At 34.6% G+C, this 25,027-nt stretch overlaps 1 protein-coding gene across 1 annotated transcript in view; it reads right to left on the bottom strand.

Moving 5' to 3' along the window:
- LOC113091259 (EGF-like repeat and discoidin I-like domain-containing protein 3) overlaps window positions 1-25,027 on the bottom strand; it is a 148,020-nt gene that overhangs the window by 73,587 nt on the left and 49,406 nt on the right. Inside the window, exon 5 of the mRNA XM_026256667.1 lies at window positions 9,015-9,128. Within this exon, the coding sequence (XP_026112452.1) occupies window positions 9,015-9,128 (114 nt within the window). The remainder of the gene's footprint in view (window positions 1-9,014; window positions 9,129-25,027) is intronic.

The raw sequence follows: 25,027 nt of genomic DNA, 5'->3' as shown, positions 1-25,027 counted from the left end.
ATCCAGATAATCACATTACCGTTCAATCTTATAAAATTGAAAAAACAAACAAAAGAAAAGTGTTATTCACTCATATAACTCAACACCAAATTATGAATTGACTATTATAGCAATAAGTCAGTCTAGTAGATCATGCCTGACAGAAACCGTCATAGTCACTTGACCATGAAGATTAATATTGCTGTAACAGATGTATCATAAAGATACAAATATAACAATGAAACAAAAGTTGAAGTACAAAAGTCAAGGGTCAGGAGCCCAACTAAAGCAAACACTGATCTCCACAATGGTGACGTCAGACGAAACAGTAACATTATCATCTAAATCTCTGTAATTCTCAATAAGATTTTTTGATCTCTGATCTCTGATCTGATAGAAATAAAGTCAGTCTGGTTAGTAATGTGTGAAGTTGGTGAAGCTGTTTGTTGATCGTTTAAATCTTCAGTTGATTTCATCTAAGGCTGTGGCTGAAGTCAGTTGTATTTCATGTGTTTGTCTTGTTATGTTTTTTTTTCTTCAGTGATTCTACTCATTAACAGCAGCTGTTGATCATTGTCTGAATTCACTCATTAGTGTTCATTCTCTCTGTCAGGTGGACTATATTAGTAAACTCATGTAGGGAATAGTGAATGAGGGTGTAGGGTGTGATTTGAAACACAGCCGCTGAGTGTCGAATTTGAACTTTGTTATTTTACGATATATAGCAGCAGGCTACTTCTCGAAAACGATTAATATTACCCAGAATGCACTGTTTAAATGAAAAACAGTATTTTACTGTCGAAATTTGGCCGTTTTTTTACAGCGATTTTTAACAGTGTAGCCTGCTGCTATATATCGTAAATTAACAACGTTCAAAGTTGACACTCAGCGGCTGTGTTTCAAATCACACCCTACACCCTCATTCACTATTCCACATGAGTTTACTAATATAGTCCACCTGACAGAGAGAATGAAAACTAATTAGTGAATTCAGACAATGATCAACAGCTGCTGTTAACGAGTAGAATCACTGAAGAAAAAAGAAACAAGACAAACACAAGAAATACAACTGACTTCAGCCACAGCTTTAGATGAAATCAACTGAAGATTTAAACAATCAACAAACAGCTTTATCAACTTCACTCATTACTAACCAGACTGACTTTATTTCTATCAGATCAGAGAACAGAGATCAAAAAATCTTATTGAGAATTACAGAGATTTAGATGATAATGTTACTGTTTCGTCTGACGTCACCATTTTGGAGATCAGTGTTTGCTTTAGTTGGGCTCCTGACCCTTGACTTTTGTACTTCAACTTTTGTTTCATTGTTATATTTGTATCTTTATGATACATCTGTTACAGCAATATTAATCTTCATGGTCAAGTGACTATGACGGTTTCTGTCAAGTATGATCTACTAGCCTGACTTGTTGCTATAATAGTCAATTCATAATTTGGTGTTGAAATATATGAGTGAATAACACTTTTCTTTTGTTTGTTTCTTCAATTTTATAAGATTGAACGGTAATGTGATTATCTGGATATGGATTTAATGAAATTTTGAGCTTTAAATATTTTGGGCAGCAGTCCTCACAACACTGAAAGAGAGACATCAACAATCAGCATATTAATCTCAACAATGGTGACAATCAAAAGGTTTATGATGCAATGCATGCTGGGTACCAGCACAGGATAAAACTCATCCATGACTCCCAGCATGCATTGGGGCATGAATAAATTATGCCCCTGAATTGTTCACTTATTTTCTTGAATTCTTATGTGCTTATAATTTTGCATTTGTTTTAAGTTTTAGTAGCATGTGTTGTGATGTTCAGAACTGATCTGTTCATTTATTTTATGGATTGTCACCATTGTTGTGATTCATACGCTGATTCTTGATGTTTCTGTCTAAATTTCAGCAAAGATTTTTTTTTTTTTTTTATTATGAGTGAAATTTTCTTAACAGTCTTTTATAACTTATGGCTCAGAAGTGTTCATTCTTATGCTGTAATATCAATATTCAATAAGAGAAGAGACACGGGATTAGATCAGAAATAATAGTATTTGTTCTTGTCAATCTATAAACAACAATATCAGATTTTTTTTTCTTCTGTGTACTTTTGTTTTGCTATAACAGGTTCCAAAGACGCATTGTTACAGCATGTTAAAAAAAACCTTAGTTGTTGAAAAGTCATGTTCAAGAGCCCAACTAAAGTAAACACTGATCTCCATCATGGTAGTGAAAAAAACATCTAAACCTATTTAACTCTCCATAAGTTCTTCTGTAGACATCTGACAGAAATAAAGTCAGTCTGGTTAGTAATGTGAATCTGGTGAAGCTGTTTTAATAGTTGTTTAATCAGATCTTGAGAGATTTGATGTATTCTTTTATTCAGTTGATTTCATCTAAGGCTGTGGCTGAAGTCATTTGTAGATCTTGTGTTTCTCTTTCCTTCAGTGATTCTGCAGGTGTTTATCACTAATGCTCAATCATCAATTAATCACCGAATTATCTCATTAACTTCACTGATTCAGTGTTACTCTAACACTCTGTAGTGTGCACACATTATAAGTGTTCATTTAAAACTGAGGATTTTCTTGTGGGGTTTAAAGTGTTAAAGATTTAAGATGAAGAAAAAACAGCATGAAACATAATTTAACAGTAATAAACTGTAATTAATTTACAGGAAACAAACTGTAGAAAAACAGTTATTTACTGGCGCCCCTGCTGCCAGTAAAAAACTGTTTTACAACTGTTTCTTGCCGTAAATTAATGGTTGCCAGCAAAAAAAGTGTTTTTCTACAGTTTGTTGCCGTTAAGTCAAGGAAAAACAGTAATATACTGTAAAATGTAAACGTCAGATTTACCAAATGAAAAAAAAATAATTTAACTAAAATATTTGTGAACATCCATAGAAAAAAATCTAGGCAAAGTCATACACTGATAATGAGAGTAAATACTGAACTTGACTGTATTAATGTGTGTTTGCACAAGAGAGATCGTTTAGTTTAATGTAGTTTTGTTGTTCACCATTGTGCTGGAGAGTAGAGCCTGTGCTTCAGCCAATGATGAGCCACAATTTCTGATTTTCTGCTGCTTTATATAAAGGCAGTAAATGTGGAGTCGCTGATACAGTGATGATCTCTGTGTTAAGTACTTCAGCATATACATGTGTGCTATAGCTGACAATGAGCTGCAGTGATTTGAGTAAAAGTCATGTATTTAGTTACTTTATTACTGCACATTAAGTGTTTGCATCGTTATATTAAGAAATATTCCTTCTCAGTGGACTCAAATGAAATAAGTTCATAGTGCTAACATCGTAGGAATGCTAGTTTTAAAAACTCGAACTGTTTGAAGCAGTGGGAGTGGAGTTAATTTCCATGGTAGAATTTACGGTAAAATACTCACTGTAAAAAATGTTGCCGTTAAATAACAGTAATTTTCTGGCAGCAGGGGTGCCAGTAAAGTACTGTTAATTTACAGCTCTTAACCATTAATTTACCACTCTTATTTTTTAACAGTATTTTACCGTAAATTCTACCATGGAAATTAACTCCACTCCCACTGCTTCAAACAGTTCGAGTTTTTAAACTAGCATTCCTACGATGTTAGTACTATGAACTTATTTCATTTGAGTCCACTGAGAAGGAATATTTCTTACACTTAATGTGCAGTAATAAAGTAACTAAATACATGACTTTTACTCAAATCACTGCAGCTCATTGTCAGCTGTATTACACATGTATGTGCTGAAGTACTTAACACAGAGATCACCACTGTATCAGCGACTCCACATTTACTGCCTTTATATAAAGCAGCAGAAAATCAGAATTTGTGGCTCATCATTGACTGAAGCACCGGCTCTACTCTACAGCACAATGGTGAACAACAAAACTACATTAAACTAAACGATCTCTCTTGTGCAAACACACATTAATACAGTCAAGTTCAGTATTTACTCTCATTATCAGTGTATGACTTTGCCTAATTTTTTTTTATGGATGTTCACAAATATTTTAGTTAAATAAACTTATTTTTCATTTGGTAAATCTGAAGTTTACATTTTACAGTATATTACTGTTTTTCCTTGACTTGACGGCAAAAAACTGTAGAAAAACACTTTTTTTTGCTGGCAACCATTAATTTACGGCAAGAAATAGTAGAAAAACAGTTATTTACTGGCAGCAGGGGTGCCAGTAAATAACTGTTTTTCTACAGTTTGTTTCCTGTAAATTTATTACAGTTTATTACTGTTAAATTATGTTTCATTCTGTTTTTTCTTCATCTTAAAACTTTAACCCTTTAAACCCCACAAGAAAATCCTCAGTTTTAAATGAACACTTATAATGTGTGCACACTACAGAGTGTTAGAGTAACACTGAATCAGTGAAGTTAATGAGATAATTCGGTGATTAATTGATGATTGAGCATTAGTGATAAACACCTGCAGAATCACTGAAGGAAAGAGAAACACAAGAACTACAAATGACTTCAGCCACAGCCTTAGAAGAAATCAACTGAATAAAAGAATACATCAAATCTCTCAAGATCTGATTAAACAACTATTAAAACAGCTTCACCAGATTCACATTACTAACCAGACTGACTTTATTTCTGTCAGATGTCTACAGAAGAACTTATGGAGAGTTAAATAGGTTTAGGTGTTTTTTTCACTACCATGATGGAGATCAGTGTTTACTTTAGTTGGGCTCTTGAACGTGACTTTCCAACAACTAAGGTTTTTTTTTTTTTCATGCTGTAACAATGCGCCTTTGGAACCTGTTATAGCTAAACAAAAGTACACAGAAGAAAAAAAATCAGATATTGTTGTTTATAGATTGACAAGAACAAATACTATTATTTCTGATCTAATCCCGTATCTCTTCTCTTATTGATTATTGATACTACAGCATGAGAAGGAACACTGTTGAGCCATAAGTTATGAAAGACTGTTAAGAAAATGTCACTCATAATAAATAAAAAAAACCTTTGCTGAAATTTAGACAGAAATATCAAGAATCAGCGTATGAATCACAACAATGGTGACAATCCACAAAATAAATGAACAGATCAGTTCTGAACATCACAACACATGCTACTAAAACTTAAAACAAATGCTAAATTATAAGCACATAAGAATTCAAGAAAATAATTGAACAATTCAGGGGCATAATTTATTCATGCCGCAATGCATGCTGGGAATCATGGATGAGTTTTATCCTGTGCTGGTACCCAGCATGCATTGCATCATGAACCTTTTGATTGTCACCATTGTTGAGATTCATATGCTGATTGTTGATTTCTCTCTTTGAGTGTTGTGGGGACTGCTGCCCGAAATACTTTTTAACTAAAACTAGTCGTCAAATCCATAAATACTGGTTATCACACTACTTTTCAATCTTACTAAATTGAAGTGTCATTCACTCAAATATTTCAACACCAAATTAATATTTGATTATTATAGCAACACTTTAAGTCAGTCTGTTAGAAACAACCATAATCACTTGACTATCAAAATTAATACTGCTGTAACAGATGCATCATAAAGATACAAATACAGCAATAAAACAAAATGTAAAGTGTAAAAGTCAATGGTCAGGAGCCCAACTAAAGCAAACACTGATCTCCACAATGGTGACGCTAAACGAAACAGTAACATTATCATCTAAATCTCTTTAATTCTCAATAAGATCTTTTGATCTCTGTTCTCTGATCTGACAGAAATAAAGTCAGTCTGGTTAGTAATGAGTGAAGTTGGTGAAGGTGTTTGTTGATTGTTTAAATCTTCAGTTGATTTCATCTAAGGCTGTGGCTGAAGTCAGTTGTATTTCATGTGTTTGTCTTGTTTCTTTTTTCTTCAGTGATTCTACTCATTAACAGCAGCTGTTGTTCAGTGTCTGAATACACTCATTAGTGTTCATTCTCTCTGTCAGGTGGACTATACTAGTAAACTCATGTAGGGAATAGTGAATGAGGGTGTAGGGTGTGATTTGAAACACAGCCGCTGAGTGTCGACTTTGAACGTTGTTATTTTACGATATATAGCAGCAGGCTACTTCTCGAAAACGATGAATATTACCCAGAATGCACTGTTTTAATGAAAAACAGTATTTTACTGTCGAAATTTGGCCGTTTTTTTACAGCGATTTTTAACAGTGCTGTTAAAAAATAAGAGTGGTAAATTAATGGTTAAGAGCTGTAAATTAACAGTACTTTACTGGCGCCCCTGCTGCCAGAAAATTACTGTTATTTAACGGCATTTTTTTTTACAGTGTACACTGTTAAAAATCGCTGTAAAAAAACGGCCAAATTTCGACAGTAAAATACTGTTTTTCATTAAAACAGTGCATTCTGGGTAATATTCATCGTTTTCGAGAAGTAGCCTGCTGCTATATATCGTAAATTAACAACGTTCAAAGTCGACACTCAGCGGCTGTGTTTCAAATCACACCCTACACCCTCATTCACTATTCCCTACATGAGTTTACTAATATAGTCCACCTGACAGAGAGAATGAACACTAATGAGTGAATTCAGACAATGATCAACAGCTGCTGTTAATGAGTAGAATCACTGAAGAAAAAAAAACATAACAAGACAAACACATGAAATACAACTGACTTCAGCCACAGCCTTAGATGAAATCAACTGAAGATTTAAACAATCAACAAACAGCTTCACCAACTTCACACATTACTAACCAGACTGACTTTATTTCTGTCAGATCAGAGAGCAGAGATCAAAAGATCTTATTGAGAATTAAAGAGATTTAGATGATAATGTTACTGTTACGTTTAGCGTCACCATTGTGGAGATCAGTGTTTGCTTTAGTTGGGCTCCTGACCATTGACTTTTACACTTTAAATTTTGTTTTATTGCTGTATTTGTATCTTTATGATGCATCTGTTACAGCAGTATTAATTTTGATAGTCAAGTGATTATGGTTGTTTCTAACAGGCATGATCTACTAGACTGACTTAGAGTGTTGCTATAATAATCAAATATTAATTTGGTGTTGAAATATTTGAGTGAATGACACTTCAATTTAGTAAGATTGAAAAGTAGTGAGATAACCAGTATTTATGGATTTAACGACTAGTTTTAGTTAAAAAGTATTTCGGGCAGCAGTCCCCACAACACTCAAAGAGAGAAATCAACAATCAGCATATGAATCTCAACAATGGTGACAATCAAAAGGTTCATGATGCAATGCATGCTGGGTACCAGCACAGGATAAAACTCATCCATGATTCCCAGCATGCATTGCGGCATGAATAAATTATGCCCCTGAATTGTTCAATTATTTTCTTGAATTCTTATGTGCTTATAATTTTGCATTTGTTTTAAGTTTTAGTAGCATGTGTTGTGATGTTCAGAACTGATCTGTTCATTTATTTTGTGGATTGTCACCATTGTTGTGATTCATACGCTGATTCTTGATATTTCTGTCTAAATCTCAGCAAAGGATTTTCTTAACAGTCTTTCATAACTTATGGCTCAGCAGTGTTCCTTCTCATGCTGTAGTATCAATATTCAATAAGAGAAGAGATACGGGATTAGATCAGAAATAATAGTATTTGTCCTTGTCAATCTATAAACAACAATATCAGATTTTTTTTTCTTCTGTGTACTTTTGTTTTGCTATAACAGGTTCCAAAGGCGAATTGTTACAGCATGAAAAAAAAAAAAACCCTTAGTTTTTGAAAAGTCACGTTCAAGAGCCCAACTAAAGTAAACACTGATCTCCATCATGGTAGTGAAAAAAACACCTAAACCTATTTAACTCTCCATAAGTTCTTCTGTAGACATCTGACAGAAATAAAGTCAGTCTGGTTAGTAATGTGAATCTGGTGAAGCTGTTTTAGTAGTTGTTTAATCAGATCTTGAGAGATTTGATGTATTCTTTTATTCAGTTGATTCCATCTAAGGCTGTGGCTGAAGTCATTTGTAGTTCTTGTGTTTCTCTTTCCTTCAGTGATTCCGCAGGTGTTTATCACTAATGCTCAATCATCAATTAATCACCGAATTATCTCATTAACTTCACTGATTCAGTGTTACTCTAACACTCTGTAGTGTGCACACATTATAAGTGTTAATTTAAAACTGAGGATTTTCTTGTGGGGTTTAAAGGGTTAAAGATTTAAGATGAAGAAAAAACAGAATGAAACATAATTTAACAGTAATAAACTGTAATTAATTTAAAGGAAACAAACTGTAGAAAAACAGTTATTTACTGGCACCCCTGCTGCCAGTAAATGACTGTTTTTCTACTGTTTCTTGCCGTAAATTAATGGTTGCCAGCAAAAAAAAGTGTTTTTCTACAGTTTTTTGCCGTCAAGGAAAAATAGTAATATACTGTAAAATGTAAACGTCAGATTTACCAAATGAAAAAAAAGTTAATTTAACTAAAATATTTGTGAGAATCCATAGAAAAAAAATTAGGCAAAGTCATACACTGATAATGAGAGTAAATACTGAACTTGACTGTGTTAATGTGTGTTTGCACAAGAGAGATCGTTTAGTTTAATGTAGTTTTGTTGTTCACCATTGTGCTGTAGAGTAGAGCCGGTGCTTCAGTCAATGATGAGCCACAAATTCTGATCTTCTGCTGCTTTATATAAACACAGTAAATGTGGAGTCGCTGATACAGTGATGATCTCTGTGTTAAGTACTTCAGCACATACATGTGTAATACAGCTGACAATGAGCTGCAGTGATTTGAGTAAAAGTCATGTATTTAGTTACTTTATTACTGCACATTAAGTGTAAGAAATATTCCTTCTCAGTGGACTCAAATGAAATAAGTTCATAGTACTAACATCGTAGGAATGCTAGTTTAAAAACTCGAACTGTTTGAAGCAGTGGGAGTGGAGTTAATTTCCATGGTAGAATTTACGGTAAAATACTGTTAAAAAATAAGAGTGGTAAATTAATGGTTAAGAGCTGTAAATTAACAGTACTTTACTGGCACCCCTGCTGCCAGAAAAATACTGTTATTTAACGGCAAATTTTTTTACAGTGTACTTACTGTACTGGCAGTTTCTTCCCATATATTCCCCTGGGCATTCACAGGAATAGTTTGCAACCAAATCCGTGCAGATCCCTCCATTTTTACAGGGGCTTCTTTCGCATTCATTAACATCTGCAAAAAAAAAAAAAAAGGGGGGGGGGGAAGGAATCAGTTATATCAGGCTTAAAGGCAATTACTGGAACGCCTCTCATTCAAATGCACTGGAAGTGGCTGTTCATTGGGTTACCACTCTTTGTTATTTTATAGGGATGCACGATAATATCGGCACAACATCGGTATCGGCCGATAAAAGCTTAAAATGACAATTATCGGTATCGGCCGATATGAATATTTCTGCCGATGAGCCAAACCGATATTCTCCAAGTGAAATAATTGACCTGTTTTTCAGATGTGAATGTCTGTCTACATTTGTAAAATAATACATTGATGGTAGAATCAGTACAGAAAAGATACATGGATTTCTCTTCAGTAAAATTAAAGTTTAAATATATCAGTATATATTTGTATATATATCGATATCGGTATCGGCATCGGCCAAAATTATTTAGAAAATATCGGCATATCGAATATCGGCCAAAATCCAATATCGTGCATCCCTATTATTTTATATTTGTTTTCTCATTTCACAGCTTAGAAAAACATTCCAGACATCAAATTATATTGATTGAAAATGGCAACTATTGATGATAAAGAAATAACACCCCCTCAAAAGCAAGTCTTTGATTAATTAAACATTTATAAATTCAAAGCTTTTTGTTGCATCTGAAACAGACAAAAGAGTAAAGAAAAGAAAATATTAAATAAAACTGAGGCAGAAAATGTAGGAATACACAAACACTTCAAATATTTACAAGACTCTTTTTTATTTATCGGACGTATATTATTATTATTATTATTATTATTTTGCCTTTATTAAGGATGAGGCATGACAAGGGGCAGTTTTGACAAGTTTATTTGACTCTTCCAGGATTTTTCCAACAACAACATTATTACAATTTAAAAACATCTTTTTTTCAATTTGAATACATTTTAACATGTAATTCATTCCTGTGATGACACAGCTGAATTTCCATCAGCCATTTCAGTCTTCAGTTTCAAATGATCCTTTAAAAATTATTATAATATGCCAGTTTTACTATGGGTGACTGGTAGCTCTGCAAAAACAATAAAGATAAGTGGATAGTGGGATTTGGAAATGATCCAAACCAGATTCAGACTTGTTTCACCCACACATAAGTCCAGGACCCAAACATCTTGTTTATTCTGAAAACACATTGATGAGAGGAATAGCAGCATTTAAACATACTGAGGTTAGGATCAACAATCGCAAAACTAATTCCAATAACCATTTGTACTGTTAACTTTTTGTTGGACTGTTTGTAGTTTATAGTCAAAGAAAACACCTGCCAAGAGAATCTATATAAATGTAAATAGGAATATAAATGAATGTAAAACCCCACACAACTCCACTGGTGAACACTGCTTTGTTAAAAGTCCATCTTTCTTTTAATAAGACATGTTTACACTGACACAATAAGCCACTAGACCTATGCATCAGCCCAGATCATGAGCCCTTTAGAGTGTTTGAACAGTGGAAAAGGAAAAGCTAGAAAAGTATCTGTTTCACGCACTTACTGCAGCACACACACAGAAGAAATACATTAAAATTCAACCCTATTATCTTGAGGTTTCACCAGGAATTAGCCTGATGAAAGGCACACCTCTGTCTTTATTCCATTGTGGTTAGACTAACAGGATATAGACAGCCGCTTGCTGAGAAAGAGCAGTCACAATAATCCAGCCGTGTGGTCTAGGGAAGCCCTTAGCTCTCCAAGACTGAATTCCAGGAGACCAAACTCATGTAAGTCTGCCCAAAGAAGAACGTTAGAGTGTGTGAAATTTTGCATATTAAAGTTCAATTATGTCATCATTTGCTCCCCCTCATGTCATTCCGAACCTGTATGACTTGTTTGGCATTTTTATATTTTGAATATATCCATACAAAGAAAGTCAGTGTGGCTCAGTGTTTGTTATTCTTTAAAATATAATGTTTTCTACCCCTTTTTCAGCTTTTCATATGCGGTGACACGTTAGCCCCTTTATCCTTATGGAATAGAAAAGTGTCCAATGGAAAATGACATTATTCAATACAAAAATTGTTGTATTAAACATGTACACAGCAAGTCACACTGCGAGTTTCCCCTTAGACACATCTATAGATTAAAGCTGTATGTAAATTATTATTGTTTTCTGGGAACTTCTAGTAATGTTGGCAGTCATATAATCATCTTTCAATACCATTCTGGTATCGTAAATGATGGTATTGTCTGATATTCTGAGCTAGTGGCTCAGAAAAGTTAGCTGTGAAATGCTAGTGGCTCAACAGAATAAACCATCAGAGCTAAGCTGAAGCAAACCACTCAACAAGTAAATGTATGTTGTGTGTGTTTGAGGACATGATCGTTTGGAAATAAGCCTTTATGTTGATCCTGAAAGATTTCACAGAACTGAATAAATCCGCAAAGGCGGAAAATGTTACAAGCAGCCATCACAGAGCTGAAGGACTTAACTTTGATGTTTAGAGGATTTGCTTCCATTCAACAGCAGCCTTGATTTGGCTAAACTTATCTGGCCTTAATAAATCAAAGACTTAAAATCCTGTTGGCATTTTGGGAGATTGAATGCAAATGTAAAATAAATCCAAATATATATATTTATATTTTAATATATATTTTTTTTACTTTATTTATTTATTTATTTATTTAATCTAGGTTTTGGATTGAGATTAATACTGTATATCCCTCGAAAAAAAAGTCAGTGCCTATGCTCGTGATTTATATAAATTTAATTCGTGCTCCTATATTAATTTAGTAATACCTTAATCTTCTCTAAGTAATGTTAAAACACAAAAAAACACTTTGCAAAATAGTAAGTTGGCCAGTAGACTGACACTTTTGAGTACTGCAGGTCCTACACACAAACTCTGTACCCCTTGTAATAAAAAAGGAAATTCCACAACAATTTAAACTTCTTAATTACCATGCAACTTCAAATTAGAAAGCTATGCTCTAAGCACTTCTCTCCGAAGTGCTTTATTAGCATGAGTGCACAAAGAAGCCCTTGTCAGACATAGTGCCATCGTCGTAGCAGGAGATTGTCACAATTACAAGGATTATGTTTTAATTAATTCAAGTGAGAGAGGCTTAACACTCTCATTAACTATCATTAACTTGACAAACAAGGACCCAAGAGCACACTGCTGACAACAACAAGGGCAAATTATCATTAAGTTAATAGCTACTTCAAAATCAAAATTGGCCACTAATGCTTGCTTTTGTATTTTACAAATCTGTTGATTAGTTTAAGGGGACATATTTTTCTTAAATCTTTACACGGTAGATAAGATGTCAGCCTACTATGAAAACATACTGTCACACTCAAAAATTCATTACAGGATGAAAAAACCTTTTTTTTTTTTTTTTTTAACTAAGCTGCAATTTTTTTATATATATTTTATATATTCATCTTTGTTCATATTTCTGACATAGGAAACCCGAAAATATTTAACTCTGCATGCCTTTGACAATATTAACGACACAATGGTTCCCAGCCATTGACAAGTTAGTCCAGCAATCTGTGTTTTCATTGTAGTACTGTAGAGGACAATGTTACAGAACTAACAATAGTACACCATCTCTAGATTCAAAGACATGCAAAGAAGATCTGTGGAACCAAAAAGAGTGGATAGAAGTTGTTTATGGATAAGTAAGCTAAAAACCCTCTTTTTTTTTTAAAACTACTTCCTAATCACAGTCGTACAGATATACAGCCATATTGCACGGCTACGGGTGTGATATTGCATTTTTATACCATGGTCTGTCTGAATACTTGATTCTGATTAGCAGTTTATGTATTAAAACCATTTAATTCACAGGTAGTTCCAAGTCAGTTTAATTAATCAAATTAATGCGATCTAACTGATGCACACAAACGCATAATGTAGTTTTAAGATGCAAAGGTGCAAATGTACATGTTTAGGATTCAAATTAGTGTTGTTTTTGGCAGCATGTTTCAATTTTAGTTTTAGTCTAGTCTTTGTGTGAAGCTTTAATTTTAGTTTTTTTATAACTTTTAGTCACATTCATATTCCTTTTAGTATAGTCAAGTTTCAGTCAACTAAAAGTCTGAGCATTTTAGTCTTGTTTTAGTCAGAATTATCCATGACTAATGTATTTTTAGTAATGCAATTCTATTTAAACCAGTCAGGATAGTATAAGTACATAGTAGTACAGACAAAACCAAAACTTTCTTTAAGCCAAACCCTTTTTAAACAAGGTTATCTTATTATAATATTGTTATCTTATCTTAGGAAACAGAAATACTGCAAAGTAATAATAATAATAATAATAATAATAATAATAATAATAATAATAATGTCACTAAACAAGACAAAATAACATTTTGTTTCGTCTTGTTTAGGTCAACGAAAATTAAGAGACATTTTAGCATAGTTTTTATTTTGTTAACCACACTTAGTCTTATTTTTATTCATCAACAGTATTGCATTAGACATTTAATTATGGTCATCATCACATGACCAGCATTTACGTTGCCTCTCGTCTCATTTTCGTCACGTGATAAAGGTTAATTGACGACGATATTTAGCCATAATTTTCATTGACAAAAGCAACACTAATTCAAATATGTGGTTTGTTAATAAAGTTAACATCTATTTGATTTTTTTTTTCAGCCCAAAACTGCACTGAGTCATTGGAAAGCACTATTAACATATGAAATGTAAAAGATATCGCTTTCCTCAGTGGACATTCATTATTGAGATGGAGCTCTAAAGTGATGTTTTCAAATTAGTAACAGAGGCTTGGGCTCAGCTGTTAAACTGTCAAACTGAGATTTGAATCCAAGGCTGGATGAAGTAGTTCTGCACACAAAAAAAGAAGAGTTTTTAAAGACAAGTTGTTGTTTCTTATGCATTTACACACTCATGCCATCAAACCGATGAATAAACACAATATCACACTCATAGCCATCCAATATGACTGTATATCAGCAAGCTGTAATCCCAACCACAGCCGTGATCGCCAATGAGATGACCGCTCATAAAGGTATAAATGATTAGTAAACATTTATAAACATTTGCACAGATGATTAGTTTCCACTTTAGACTGGGTACTGCAATAACATGAACATATAATATATTTAAATATAAATTATATTCAAATAATAGATTATTTATTAAGGTGTGTAAATGGAGGTCTACACAACAAAGACAAACACATGAAGATCATATGAACTGAAAATTTACTAACATTTAAGGATTTCAATTTACATTAAATAATCATATATTAATAATTGGGTAATGTTTAGTAGTATAGTAAACATTAAAAAGAACATTATATAATATTTCCAGCTATGTGAATATACATTAACTAATGTTCTGTTAAGCATTAATGAATGAATGAATGAATGAATGAATGAGGCATTTATATAGCACTTTATTTTGTATTGCTGTACACCCAAAGTGCTCTCCTCAACCTCAACCAGTGTGAAGCATCCACCTGGATGATTATATAATGTTTGTTAATGATTTATAAATTAAAGTTATTATAAAGTGTTACTGAATAATTCTTTCAAAGTACTGTAAGCCACTTGAATGACAAACTGGATAAAATGCTCTCTGATAAATAGCTAGGAACTAGCTATGAAAATATTTCGGACTTAACAGTGTAGTAAATAAGTGTTTTCAGAGCTCCCAAGCTCTGTGAATATGAATCAAGTGAATATGAATCCCTGTGCCTTTAGTTTTCTAACCATGACATACCAATACACTTATTTAAACTGTCAATGGCAGAGCATATTTTTATTATAAAAAAATAAAATAAAATAAAAAACACATTCAAATTATGGAACCTTCTTTCTCAGCAGAAAGCACTAAAAACCTTATCATTTGTTCAAATGAGTATGTGGGCATGGACTGCGCTTTGCACATTCACTGCAATTTGCTACAATTAGACCTTGCACCTGCAGTGGGCATTTAATGACAGAAGCGTCTCAGCTTATTCTTTATTTGAAGAACTCCTGCTCTTTGTTCCATTGTGTTCACTGGTCCAATGAAACAAATATAGATGATCAGGTGGCATTTGACACTTCAGGTGAACATGGAGACAAATTCAACCAGGCAAGAGTGGAGGTCTTTTTGAGATGGTGCAGCCACCCTGGACTGAGAGGCAGCTTAAGGACTGAGAATTTAGATCAGTGAGGGGCAATTAAATCTTTTGTGTGCATGTGTGAGTGTGAGAGTGTTAGCGAGCATGAGAGTGTGTGTGTGCGCATGCTTGTCAGAGCGAGAGAGAGAAGATTACCTCAGGGAAAAAAGTAGCTAATCCACACAGTCGGGAAGACACAGACACTGAGAGGCTCAAGGTCAGGTAAACAAAACTCTGCCATACCTGACATCAAGATCCCTCAACTAGAAGCCATCAGACTCAATGCTCTCTGACCAAAATACTCTCATGTGCACTGTGCTACCCCAAGACACGAGGAATACCAAAAGAAATATGATTATAAATATAATAAAACGTGTGCTGTTCCAGAATGAATGTAAGCTCTATTATGAAGACGTAATCCCTTAAGGAAAAACCTCATACATTTAACATTTGAATACTCCAATAGATGAGCACATGTGTGAACCTTAAATTCATGTTTTTCTTTTAACCCTCATGTTCTATTTGTGGTTTGGGAGACACAACGGGCTTGAAAACATACGTAAAATTTAAGCATAAAGGTGATTTTTCATTCCCAACCTTCCAATCTAACAATTGATTAATTATAAGCAAAACACAAAAATATGTGTGCTACAGTGCCTCCCAGATTGTTTTTATTCATTTATTTATTTATTTAATGTTGAGCTACAACACATGCACCCCCCCCCCCATCTTTTAGTTCAGGGCTTTCATATTTATCTGGGCTCCATAAAATGTTAACATTATTAATTTTTAAGAAACAACAACAACAACAACAACAAAACACATTCATGAATCCAGTGAATGACCATAAATAAATGCAATGAATTTGCACATTCTCAGACTGATGTACACACTCCAGCCAGCCAATTACTCCTGCTAAACACGTTGTATTACATATATTTAAAGCATCTAATCTCATTTGAGTGTGAGGGTTAATGAGGAACAACATTAACAGAATTGATTAGTTATTGTTTATTTATTTATTACTATGGTAAAACTGAAGGATAATGCTTTAACCCTTTAAAGCCTGACATATGCAACAATAATAAATGTTTGGTGTTGTTGTAGTTTTTTTTTTTTTTCATAACAGTATAGAAGGTATTTTTACATTTACCTAATTATATTTGCTAACAAAGAATGACCTATGAATCAGAGGGCAGACAGCTCGTTGTAGATTGTGTGCAACAAGTTTTTCAGCTATGTTTAAATCATGCTGATAATTTAAAGGACCGTGTCAAGTATAATACAGTAGGCTTTATAGGGTTAACAATATCTGCCTTCTGCATTTTGATCGGGACAGATGAATGTGTGTAATTGGGATTTCTAATATCCTAAACATACAGACATTAAAGTCAACATGAAAGTTACATCACATGCATTTTGACTGAATTAGAATTCAGGGATTGGCATGCAAAACAAAACCTTTTTTTCTGAACAAATATGTGAAATTCATTTCAAACCTGCACCAGGTGGATTTGTAAAGATCAAACAGAGACACAAAAATGTTGGAAGGATTTTACAGCTCATATCTATTAGTATGCACATGCAGAGGCAGACAGAGAGGAGGGATTGTCCTTTGCTGTGGCATTGACTGTGGCGTGTGAGTGATGAAGTGCTCTGCTAGCCGGGAGACAGTGGAGGCTTAACCTGATTTAGTGTTCAGAGCACATAGGGTCATTTCCACAGAGCAAGGGGATGGAGGTGAAGTATGTGTGTGTGTGTGTGTGTGTGTGTGTCTGTGTGACAATGGTGCATGTGTGCATACATGTCTCTTAAACTTCTGGCCTTCCCCCAATCCACATTCATTGCTGTGCCTCTCCCAAAACTGAAAATAACTCCAGAATCTTTCTCGCTTTCTCCACTATCAAAGGATAAAATATATATATATATATATATATATATATATATATATATATATATATATATATATATATATATATATATATATATATATATATATATATATCTTCCAAGTGTGCTATATTCCACTATAATTATCTCCTAACCCTTTATCAAGCCTTTAACAACATCTGTTGTTATAGTTAGTCTCAGTCCAAATTGGCCTCTGATTGGCTATGGCCGATGGTCTTGTGCTCTTTTCCTGTTCGCCTCAAAGCAGTTCTTAGTCAGGGGACAAAGAGAGAGACGTATAGCATGCCGGCATGAAGGGCTGTAGCGGTACGTGCTAAATTGGTTGCCATACATCGAGGGAATGCTGAGGGAAGGGGAAGTGGCCTTTCCAGTAGGCAGCAGTGACCCCTACTGCGTGGACACCTGATCTGGTGCTGCTCTGAGACACTCAGATGAGGAGTAACTGTGCAGTGGGAGACAGCAAGAGAGATGGGGAGCTGCAGAGGCCGGAGGGGGACGATAATAGAAGGACTGAACTATTTTTAGTGCAGTTCAATCTGTAACAGTACAAGAAATGGAAGTTGGATAAATGAGATTAATGGAAATACAGGAGACAACAGCTATTGCTAGATTGACAAGTCAATTATCAGGCAAAAATAATAATAATATCAATACTATGGCGTTTCAATATGTGGAGGGAGATTGCATCCAAACAATATTCCAGGTCTTCTATAATGTTTATATTGTGTCCACTACAACAACAAGCCTCATGCATATTTAACAATCCATTTTGAATTACCGTAAAAGAGAAATGAGCCTTATCAAAATTATTCAGAACTAATAGCTTGTTGGACTTCACCTCAGCACTCTTGTAATGTTGCCCATCCAGTCAAACTGAAAAATAGAACTCACTGTTGAATAAAACATTGTTTCGTTTATAAACTCAAAAACTCAATTCATATCAATATATTTAAATATTTAAATGTACACTAATGTTCTAAGGTTTATTTTTTTTATTTAACAAGAACACACTGAATCTATTAGAAATATTTAAGGAAATATATTTATGTTGACATAAATGTTGTTCTTTTGAACTTTCTATTCAGAAGTCATGAAAAATAATGTATTTATAAGTAATATAACAAATATATATTGAACACCAAATCAGCATATTAGAAGTATTGTGTGACATGAATAACTGGAGAAAATTTTGCTTTGCCATGACAGCAATAAGGAATCATAGACAGGAATCATAAAATGAAATAATATTTTATTAGATTACTGTTTTTACTGTTTATCAATTACTGTATTCAAATACACGAAGCATAAGAGACTTATTTTCAAAAACATAATATCTTAACCGACCTCAAACTTTTGAATGGGAACGTAAAACTACAAAATAACCATTTATTTGAAACACGCCATGTAGCTGAAATATGTTTGAGTCCCAGTGTTTCTGCCAGCCAATATTTCCACTGGCTCTTGAGGTTCCGATTGTTTAAATACTACTTGTTCTTATGTGTTTTATTGGCTATATTTCATCTAAATGGGGAAATATGTTGGAGATGTTTTACCAGAGTTAACTTCCTTGGCCTTCCTTTATTTCAAGTGGTGATCCTTTTGTACTTTTCAACTGAATGCACTTAATATGTCAGCAGTAGATGTGAAGCTATTGAAGGTCAGGTAGAGAATGCAATCCTTACAAATAAATATCTTTGTCAGAACTTCATAATGGTGGATCTTTAAATGCTTTTCAATTCCCCTTGCAGTATGAGAGCTAGTAGGAACTTCTCCAAGTGATGATTCAGTATCTCAAATGAAAATGTCATGGTCATAGGCATTGTATTAATTCATGCAATTCATATCTATAAAATAGGCTGATGAAAAAGTGATCATTTCTCAGAGGTCTCAATAAACAAGCTGTAAAAATACACAGCTCATTTTTACTGTTGCCCAGAGCATAGACAACTGCAATTTGTTTGCTGACAGAAACCATACTGAGAGTATATCATTAGTTTATCAGCTTATCTTCTGCTCAGCTCAGTGGGAAAGAAATAGCAGATGCTAAGCTGTGGCATTCTGGTTTAAGACATAAAAATGGCACTGTGTTAACAGTTTTATCTCAGCCCAAGCTGCTGTGATTTATTCAGTGACTGTTTAGAATAGTTTTTTGATATCTCCTTTGTGATAACTCAGTACTTGATTTTACCTGCATACAGCCCATATATTCACTACATCTATTAAACATAATTGAATGAACCTGAAACGTAAGAAGGTTAATTCAGATGTTCTAGTAAGTTCTTTTGAAAAATTAAATAATTTGGTTAGCTTGACATTTTTAATACAACCTGAAATATATTGATCCATTTAAATGACTGCTTAGGAGGTCTAAACTTATTACACACCCCATGAAATCAAAATGAGAGTCTCATGGCTTTTAGTCCATGGGCCCTATCTTGCACCCAGCGCAATTGACTTTGTACACCGACGCATGTGTCATTCCTATTTTGCACCCGCGCAAAGCGCGCTTTTCCCTCCACAGAGGCACGTCGCTAAACTAGTGAATGAACTTGCGCTCCCTGGGCGGTTCAGCGCAAAAAAGGAGGCGTGTTCCGGCGCAAACAATCCCTGGTGCTATTTTGCTGTTCCATTAAACAATTGCGCCACTGACCAGAAAAAACCTAGTCTAAAGTCAGTGGAGCGTTGCGCGTTGTTCATTATGCTATTTTAAGGGCGCATGCTTGACCATAATGTATAGCGTGCACAACGCGCATACACTTTGCTCATATAATCTACACAGATGCAACAGTTATTTTCGCAAATCATAAATTGTTACACTAAAAAAATATTAACACATGAGATGACGGAAATCATTGTGGTGTGCCACGAAGATGTGAACAAAATAGGCATAAATCTAGCTTACAAATTATTCAGGCTAATTATTCTCCCATCCCCATACAACACAACTTCTCTGTCTTTCACTGCTCTTACAAGAACAACAGTCTCCTCGGCTGTGAACCGCTCCTGGCGTGCGCCTGGTAAATACGCCATAATAATAGCAACCCAAAATTGCAACTTGCGCACCTGCTTTTAAAGGGAATGCTGGATGACGCTCTGATTGGTTTATTTCACGATACGCCCAAACCACACCTATGAATAATGAAGCTGCTTCAGACCAACCCACTTTAGATTTGCGCCGGGCGCAAGAGCCATTAATCCCGCCGGGAAAATAGCAACAGCGCCGAGACCCACCCACAAAGTTACTTGCGCTTCGCGCTTTGACACTTGCGTTTCAGATCGTTAAAATAGGGCCCCATGTCTGTTAAGGTTGAGTCCATCTATATGAGTTACTGCTATAAGAGCTCTCTGGATGGTGTGAGGAACTGAACGTGTTTTGACTTTGGTTTGTCAGTCATCTTTTGTTTAACAGGTGTCTAGAGCAGTTGGGGGTCGGGATCTTTCATGGCCCCCCGAGTTTAATTACATCCTGTGTGTCACACCAAACATCTGTCATGTTTGAAATTATCTTGAGGCAGGCCTGCTTCAGAATGAAAATTAGATAAGATGATGTAGTAAAGTGGAATATGTACAAGCAGAATTAGAATATTACATATGAATCTGTCTACATTAACACTGTTTAATGCATATCTATTTTGACACACACAATGTGTATAAATATGTGTGTGTGTGTGTGTGTGTGTGTGGTTCTGCTGCACGGAAACATCTGTTCAGCCAATGAAGCTGTCTACACTGCACAATGAATATCTTCACATTCATGAGTGTGCAGAACTTAGATGGCCTGAGTGGTAATGAGGGGATTCTGACTAACTTTAACATCTTTGATTGGTCACCTTTGATTGGCTCAAGTGCTCAAGGCTGCAAAATATTTGAACTGGAGGATTTGCCAAATCTGTTTCACCAATATTCCATTATTAGAGTTTAAACTAATGGTGCTCTTTCCTTCAATTGAAGGACCCTCATAGAACTGTTTGTCTTGACGTGTGATACTCAAGTAAAATTATCAAGTAAAATAACATATTTTTTTTATATTCCATATTTAATGTGAATAAATCTTTTTAAATACATCTATACTATAAAATATAAATCTATAAATAAATACATAATAATTATCTAAGATTTTGCACATTAATACAATACTGTTCTTGAGGTCAGTCTAGGTTATGCCATTTACTGTTTAAATTGTCTGTTAATTGTCGGGGAAATAAAGGATGTAGATTTAGTCTTTAAAAATCAAATCATGTTTTCACTGTGAATCTGGCTGTTTTACAATAAAAACATAAGATGTTCACAATCCATATTTTATCTGTGAAAATAAATTAGAAATATAAAAATCTATATGTATAAAGTACAATATATATATATATATATATATATATATATATATATATATATACAAAATAATATAATGTTTATAATTAAATTAAATACATTCACAAAACAAACAAACAAGAACAACTTGCACATGTACATTTGTTTTTAGCAAATAATGAATTATGCAAATTAGCTTTTGATCATCAACAGATGAATTACTTCCACCATGATCATTACAAAATGTTCACAACACCCAGGGGCAGATTAAGGTGGTCAGGGGCCCTTAGGCTACTCTTTGTGTTTATGTGCTCTTTCTAAGTAGTAGTAATTTATTTATTGTCTGCATAAATATGAATGTAAAGGTAGGGAAAAAAAAGTATACTATTTAAATTCTTATAAAATCTACAAATACCATTCGTCTTTTGTTGTTTGATTATCATTAATGCCAACACTTAACTCAAGACACAAGACGTGACACAAAATTTTTGTACATGTAAAAATAATAATAATAATAAAAATATATTAACACTGTTCACAAAGCAGTACTGCTGCTCATAAACGCTGCTTTATCGGGCATTACAGACATGATGAAATGGAAATGAGACCAATTGGACCGATAACCACAGTTTAGCATCACACAAAGAAGGGGTTTGGAAAAAAATAATAATCATTAAGAAAATCATTTGGGAGTCGTTGAGCAAGTAAGGTCAAAATAAATGCATATTATAAGACAATTAAAGTATTTTTGACCTTGCATGTATGCCATCCTGTTATTGGAGACTCACAAAACCAAAATATGAACCTTTCATTACCCATAATAGAATCACTTTAATTGTTTATTGCTCAAAATAAGCCAGCAGCTGCCATGGATTTCAGACCTTCAACCATCAGTCTGCAGGTCTGGCTACATGAGACTATCTCTGAGCTCTCTAAAGGCATCAGGGAAAACAAACACTAGGGATAAAGCCTGAATAAGAGTTTCATGGGTTAGTGACCCTGGTTTACAACATCAGTCCTCGTACAGAAGTCTTGTTCTGCCCAGCCGTCAAACACAGGTCCTGTAGATCACTGCTGACCTTTTTGTTTACCACATGAATATTTGGCAGGCTGGACAATGCAGGTGAACATCACTCATGCCATGCCACATTGTACATGTCAATCATGCTGGTGTGTTTGGAAGCTGAAAGTAACTCAAGCTTGGGAGGAGGAGGGGAGAAGATGGTGACCCCCCCCCCCCCCCCTTTTTTTTACTTACATTGACTGATAGTGCAGTAGAGGAAAATATATCATCTGGTTTGACATCCACATCTTAACATATTACATACATGGATGTAGATTTGAGATGTACTGTACACACCAGCAGTAAACTCGTCTCTCTGGCATGACCTATATATATTCAGGAACGTTATTGTCATATCACCTGGCAATTCTAGCTGCAATGGGTAACCAAGTTTTGTACGTAAAAAGTGTTTATTGGTTTTCCTCCCACTTTGAAAGGACACTATCCAAAACATCAGTTGATATTCAGTTGATATAAAGCCTCATTGAAGGAGCAAAGTGTAGAGACGTTGTATTGTTCTTCCCATTGTTCTACAATCCCATCGAGACAGAGATCCACTCTGTGTCCCGTGGTTCTGCAGCATTGTCTGCCTCTTGACGATTTTCCCTGTTTTCCTCTCTTCTTATTCTTATTCCTTTTCCTTCTTTTCCATCTGACCCAAGTACTCTTCTCATTTCTTTCTCTTTTTCTTGACTCCCCAATACTTCTCTCCCCACCCATTCCTCGGCTTTCTCTCTTTTCATCTCATCTCTGTCATTTTCTACCCTCTCTACTCTCCTGCCTCTGCTCCTTCACAGAAGGTTTATGTGCTTCTTTTGCCTCTTTGTGGTGCAGCTAAGCCTTCATCTCTGCTGCCAGAGCTCCATTGGCAGGCTGCCAAAGCCTGTTAGTAAAGAAACTTGCCCATTCCTCAAACACCATCCACTGCACTTGCATTAGGACTCAGCCCATCATTATAGCCAGGCCATCAGACTGGAGTTATCCCATCCGCTTTTTAAAACACTGAGGAGTAAATACACTGAATAGTTGTGACCCTAGGATTTCACCACAGAAGCCTGTGTTTCATTAACTAATCAACTGCAGTCCACACAATATTTACTCTTGTGTAGTACTGCAGCATGGGCTTTTAAATGGTATTTTATTTAAGAGAGTATAGTCAGGTGTGAATTAATGCACAGGCTTGCCTAGGCTGCAGCCTGGAGGCCCCACATGTGCAGGGGCCTTTGATTGGCCGGACTATTTTTTATTTTTATTATTTTAAATTTTCTTCAGTTCAGACAAAAAAGACCCTCATTGGCCCATAAGAAATATCAAAGGTGGATTTGTTGCAGTGTCAGTGTCTTATCAATTAACGAGGAAACCGCTAACTGCTACCTAATGGCCAAGAATTGATTTGCATTTTCATTAATCAAAAAGACCAACAAGTGGATGGGCAATATGCTAAAATCAATTTGAAATGGCTTGGGATTTTAAAAACTTCTTGTTTCAATGATTCAGTGTTGACTGTTTCTTTTTGAGAGATAATAACTTTATACATAGTACACTTTCAGCTTTAAAACTTTTCAGGATGTTTTCATTCACTTAGAGCTGTTTCACACTGCATGGAAGGTAATTTTCAAAAATCCATAATTGGGGAACTTAAACAGTCTCCTGCAAACTGTTTATACAATTTGTTTTAGCACATTATGGCACAGTAGTACTTTGATACTCTCTCTCTCTCTCTCTCTCTCTCTCTCTCTCTCTCTCTCTGATTTGTCAATTTGAATGTTGCACCACAGGGCTCTTTAGAAAAATTGCCATTTCAACCCCTTTATATACTTGTATAGACCTTATGTAGCTTCTCCCCTTTCCAGTGCTTCACTGGTCTTCTGTCTTCCATTTGTATTTCCACAGTGTAACAGTAAGACTGTACGAATTTATGAATGAACTGCTCATTTTTCAAATGTCCTGGTCTACTGACATTCATATCAGCTTTGAGCATTACAGTGCACACAATAACTTTTGTTAACTAGTTAATCCATTTAACCAGCTAAATACTCTACAGTGAAGCTATGGAGCTACCGCAATAACAAAAGTTCAAAGACAAAATTCTAAAGATGCACACTTTTTCTGACGCATAATGTTCATATGACTGCTGTGACAATGAAATCTTTTTTCAATGTTTAATTTCACATTTCACACTTGTTTGCTCAGGGTTTCTCTTTTCTTTTTTTTTCGTGAGGTAATCAGTGCCACAGTTTCATAAATCATATGATACCAAAGTCTGTATTCAAGTAAAAAAAAAAAAAAAAAAAATTATAAACAGTCCTAAACATATATTATATGTTATAACTTATATTGAACATATTATATCTTGAAAAAAACAAGCAAATTAAAACATGTAAATTTGTTTTCATGCATGTGCACAAACTGTTTTTCACACTCTTATTTGTTAGAAATATTCTCAACAGACTGCCTGAAGAACAAAACCCCTTTTGTGATGTTCTCTTTCTTCTTGTATTGCC

The sequence above is a fragment of the Carassius auratus genome, unplaced genomic scaffold (genome assembly GCF_003368295.1).
Source record: "Carassius auratus strain Wakin unplaced genomic scaffold, ASM336829v1 scaf_tig00214150, whole genome shotgun sequence".
NCBI classification, from domain to species: domain Eukaryota; kingdom Metazoa; phylum Chordata; class Actinopteri; order Cypriniformes; family Cyprinidae; genus Carassius; species Carassius auratus.
The sequence above is the reverse complement of the archived record's forward strand: the minus strand, read 5'-3'. Positions and strand labels throughout refer to the sequence as shown.